This window comes from Otolemur garnettii, unplaced genomic scaffold, assembly GCF_000181295.1.
Source record: "Otolemur garnettii isolate 467f Iridium unplaced genomic scaffold, OtoGar3 scaffold00065, whole genome shotgun sequence".
In the NCBI taxonomy this organism is placed as follows: domain Eukaryota; kingdom Metazoa; phylum Chordata; class Mammalia; order Primates; family Galagidae; genus Otolemur; species Otolemur garnettii.
The window spans coordinates 898,353-902,491 of NW_003852460.1; the positions used below are offsets into that span (position 1 = coordinate 898,353).

Sequence of the window (4,139 nt, forward strand, 5' to 3'; positions counted from 1 at the left end):
AAAAAACCGTACCCAGTTTCTGAATAGCCAAATGTTATCATCACACAAGCTAATCCCAGAAAACGAGTCTCAATCTCTCTGTCTCTCTCTGCACTTATAGATGTAGGATAAGTAGATAAAGATCCTACATCTTTAGGTATGTATGATAGATATCTCACTATATAAATCTGTTTCTATATATACAAACGTACGTATAGGTACATACTGATATGTGAATATGTGTACAGATATCCTATCAGGGTAGGTGTTTGGGGCGTATTATATATCTTTATTCCTTTATATATATTTCTCTATTTTATATTAATATATTTGTCATTATAGATATAATTATCTATATTGATGTAGAATATATAGATACCTAGAATGTTCATATAAATAAACAAAAACTTCCATAGCTGACCGCCTCCCTACACGGACCTCCTCCTGACATTCACCTAATTTTCACAGAGCAGACGTCACCACCTGTACTGGTCAGCACCCCAGGCCTGGTACCTTACGCTCCGTAAGTTGACCAGTTTGCTACGGTGCCTCGGGTGGCCAACGTACAGACCTTCTACTGTAATTTTTTTATTTCAGAATATCACAGCATACAAATATTTTGGTTCCATGAATTGTTTCTGTACAGTTTAAGTTAAAATTATAAATGTGGAAGTTTTCTTCTTAATTTCAGCTTAATGTGAGGGTATAAACAATTAGGTTACATTGCTTGTGCTTGTCAGGGAAAGTGCAAGTCGTAGTTGAGGCCTTTGCCCAGGACACGTGCCAGGCACCCAGCACTGGGCCCCTTTAGGAGAAGACTTACCAAGCATCCCCCCTCTTGCCCCATTTCTTGAATTTAATTGTGTCTTTCTCCTATGTGGGCATGTAGTTGTTCATCTCCTTGTTTCATACTAGTCTTGAGTACACTCGATAACTGCATTTCCATTTTGTTTGGCCAGGGCTGGGTTTGAACCCTCCACCGCCAGCATATGGGGCCCATGCCCGACTCCTTTGAGCCACAGGCACCATCCTGCAGTTCCATTTTTGTGACACTTTACTAAGGAGAATGTTCTCCAACTCCATCCAGGTAAATACAAAAGTTGCAAAGTCTCTATCTTTCTTTATGGCTGAATAGTATTCTACGATACACACATACCACACTTTATTCCTCCTCAAAGAGCTAAAAACAGACTTGCCAGGCTCAGCGCCTATAGCTCAAGCGGCTAAGGCACCAGCCACATACAACAGAGCTGGTGGGTTCGAATCCACCCTGGGCCTGCCAAACAATGACAACTACAACTAAAAAATAGCTGGGCATCGTGGCAAGTGTCTGTAGTCCCAGCTACTTGGGAGGCTGAGGCAAGAGAATCACTTAAGCCCAAGAGTTGGAGGCTGCTGTGAACCATGACACCACAGCACTGTACCCAAGGTGACAGCTTGAAGCTCTGTCTCAAAACAAACAAACAACAACAACAACAAAAACAGACTTGCCATTGGATCCCGCAATCCCATTACTAGGTATCTACCCAGAAGGAAAAAAAAATCATTTTACCACAAGGATGTTAGCACCCAAATGCTCATAGTAGCTCAGTTCACAATTGCAAAGATGTGGAAATCACCCAAGTGCCCATCACCCCATGGATGGAGTATGGAAGATTTTAAGGGGTGCACCTGCAGGCAGCAGCCCCAGTACAGCCCAGGGGAGTATTGTCATGTGTGCCAACTGTCAGTGACCAGAACCTTGCCTACGTGGCACGTGACTGTATATGTGTGTGTCAATAGAAAGATAGATGACAGATAGAGAGAGGGAATGGGGGAGAGAGAGAGAAATAGAGAGGGGGGAGAGAGAGAGTGACAGAGAATATATGTAGAGAGAGGGAGACAGAGACTGAGACAGAATAAGAGGATAGAGAAAGAGAAATAGAGAGAGAGAGAGAGAGTTGAACAGACAGGTTAAGACAGGCAGAGATAGCTAGACCACCTGCTGACTCCACTGCTCCAGAGAACCCTCACAGACACAGAGGGAAGCTAAAAGAATCCCTGCTGAACTAGGCATCGCTCAAGAAGAACCGTCAGAAGCAGGGAAGGTGTCAGGAAGGCAGGACGGCGGGGAAGGAGTCCTGGGGAGCGCCAGCCCTACAACTCCGTCTCAGGGAGGCTCCTTCACAGTGGCCCTGGGCCGGTGCCGCCCAACTCACCTGCCAGGTGGTGTCGAAGGTACTTCTGTGCTGGACCTCATACACAAGGTCAGTGTAGGGCAGGTCGGAACACGTCACGGTGACCTGCTCACCGCACCACAGGAAGTGCAGGTCTCTTGGGGAGCTGGGCTTCACTGAGCAGGAGAAACAGGAGACCGATCAGCCGTTGGACAGACCATCAAGCCGCCTCCCCACACCGGCTGTCTTGTCCCTGTTTCCACCCTTCCTCTCTTGTGGGACTTGGGCATGGTGGGGTCTTCCTACTTCTAGAGTGGAACCCTTAACTGAGGCTACAAGTACATACAGGTGTATCCTGCAAAGAACTCTCTGAAAACCACCTGCGTATCTCCCACGAAATGAGTTGTGTCCCTCTATAAAAAGGTGTGTTAAAATTCAAACTTCCCAGGATGGCAGAATGTGACTGAATTTAAAAGTAGGATGGTGGGCGGTGCCCGTAGCTGAGTGGGTAGGGTGCTGGCCACATACCCCGAGGCTGGCAGGTTGGAAGCTGGCCCGGACCAGCTAAAACAACAATGGCAACTGCAACAAAGCAGTAGCCGGGGGTTGTGGCAGGTGCCTGTAGTCCCAGCTACTTGGGAGGCTGAAGCAAGAGAATTGCTTAAGCCCAAGAGTTGGAGGTTGCTGTGAGCTGTGATGCCACAGCATTCTACTGAGGAGGACATACTGAGACTCTGTCTCAAAATAAATAAATAAATAAATAAATAAATGTAGAAAAATTAGCTGGGTATTGTGGAAGGCGCCTGTAGTCCCAGCTAGTTGGTAGACTAAGGCAGGAGGACCACTTGAGCCCAGGAGTTTGACGTTGGAGTGAGCTAGGCTGAGGCCATGGCACCTTTGTCTGGGTGACAAAGCAAGACTGTGTCTCTAAAAAATAGGGAGAGGAAGGGGTGGGCAGCGGAGAAGAAAAGAAGAGAAAAGAAAAAGAAGGAAGGAACAGAATTCTTTTCCTTTCCAGAATGGAATCTAACAATTCCAGAATAAAGAACCAATATTATTTTGGCTCGGCACCTGTAGCTCAGGTGGCTAAGGCACCAGCCATGTACAGCCATGCATACCAGAGCTGGCGGGTTCAAATCCAGCCCAGGCCCAACAAACAACAATGACAACTACAACCAAAAAATAGCCAGGTATTGTGGCAAGTGCCTGTAATCCCAGCTATTTGAGAAACTAAGGCAAGAGCATCGCTTAAGCCCAAGAGTTGGAGGTTGCTGTGAGCTGTGATGCCACAGCACTCTACAGAGGGCAACAAAGTGAGACTCTGTCTCTTAAAAAAAAAAAAAAGAATATTTTGGAGAGAGAATTTCACCACATTTGCATGCTGTTCAATCCCTCCAAGATCAAAGCACAAGCCTCCCATCAGGGAATAAACCCGGGTGGGAGGCTTTCTCTCTGCCTCCGTGGGTGGGGGCAGCTGCTCCGGGCAGCTCTGACTCACAACCCCCAAAACACAGCCTCTCCGTGCTCACTTGGTTGCCCCCATTCAGGGCAGACTCCTTCCTGAGCTGTGTTATGTGTACGGTGGAACTTTGTAGAAGGCAGAGCTCCTCCAAACTGGGGCCAAGAAGGGGGCACTGCACTTCACAGCAAAGGAGGCCACAGGCTCAGTTCTCAGGACTTACCATATTCATTGATCCACCGACTTTCCGTGAGAACAGGCTGTGGCCCGTTCCTGATGGAAAAATACAGAATCTCATCATCTTTCGTGTCCAGGAGGCAGCCGACCGTGTGGCCATGTTGAAGAATATACCTGGTGCATTGGTCGTATTCCCCATTGCTGCTGAATCTAGGAGTTGGAAAATGGCCACTTAGCCAAGGGCGGCTTCCACCAGGGCATCTCAGCAAACCTAAGGGCCGCTCCCTCCCACCATGTCCTTACTGCAGACTCAGGTCCACAGCCCCTCCCCACTGGCCACAGGCAGAGACATGTCCTACTAGAGAAGC

General features: G+C 47.6%; 1 protein-coding gene across 1 annotated transcript in view; it reads right to left on the reverse strand.

The window, feature by feature from the left end:
• Positions 1 to 4,139, reverse strand: part of CRLF2 (cytokine receptor like factor 2) — a 24,406-nt gene that overhangs the window by 16,098 nt on the left and 4,169 nt on the right. Inside the window, exons 3-4 of the mRNA XM_012807137.1 lie at positions 3,818 to 3,981; positions 2,178 to 2,311 (exon numbers count right to left, since the gene is read on the reverse strand). Of these exons, the coding sequence (XP_012662591.1) occupies positions 2,178 to 2,311; positions 3,818 to 3,981 (298 nt within the window). The remainder of the gene's footprint in view (positions 1 to 2,177; positions 2,312 to 3,817; positions 3,982 to 4,139) is intronic.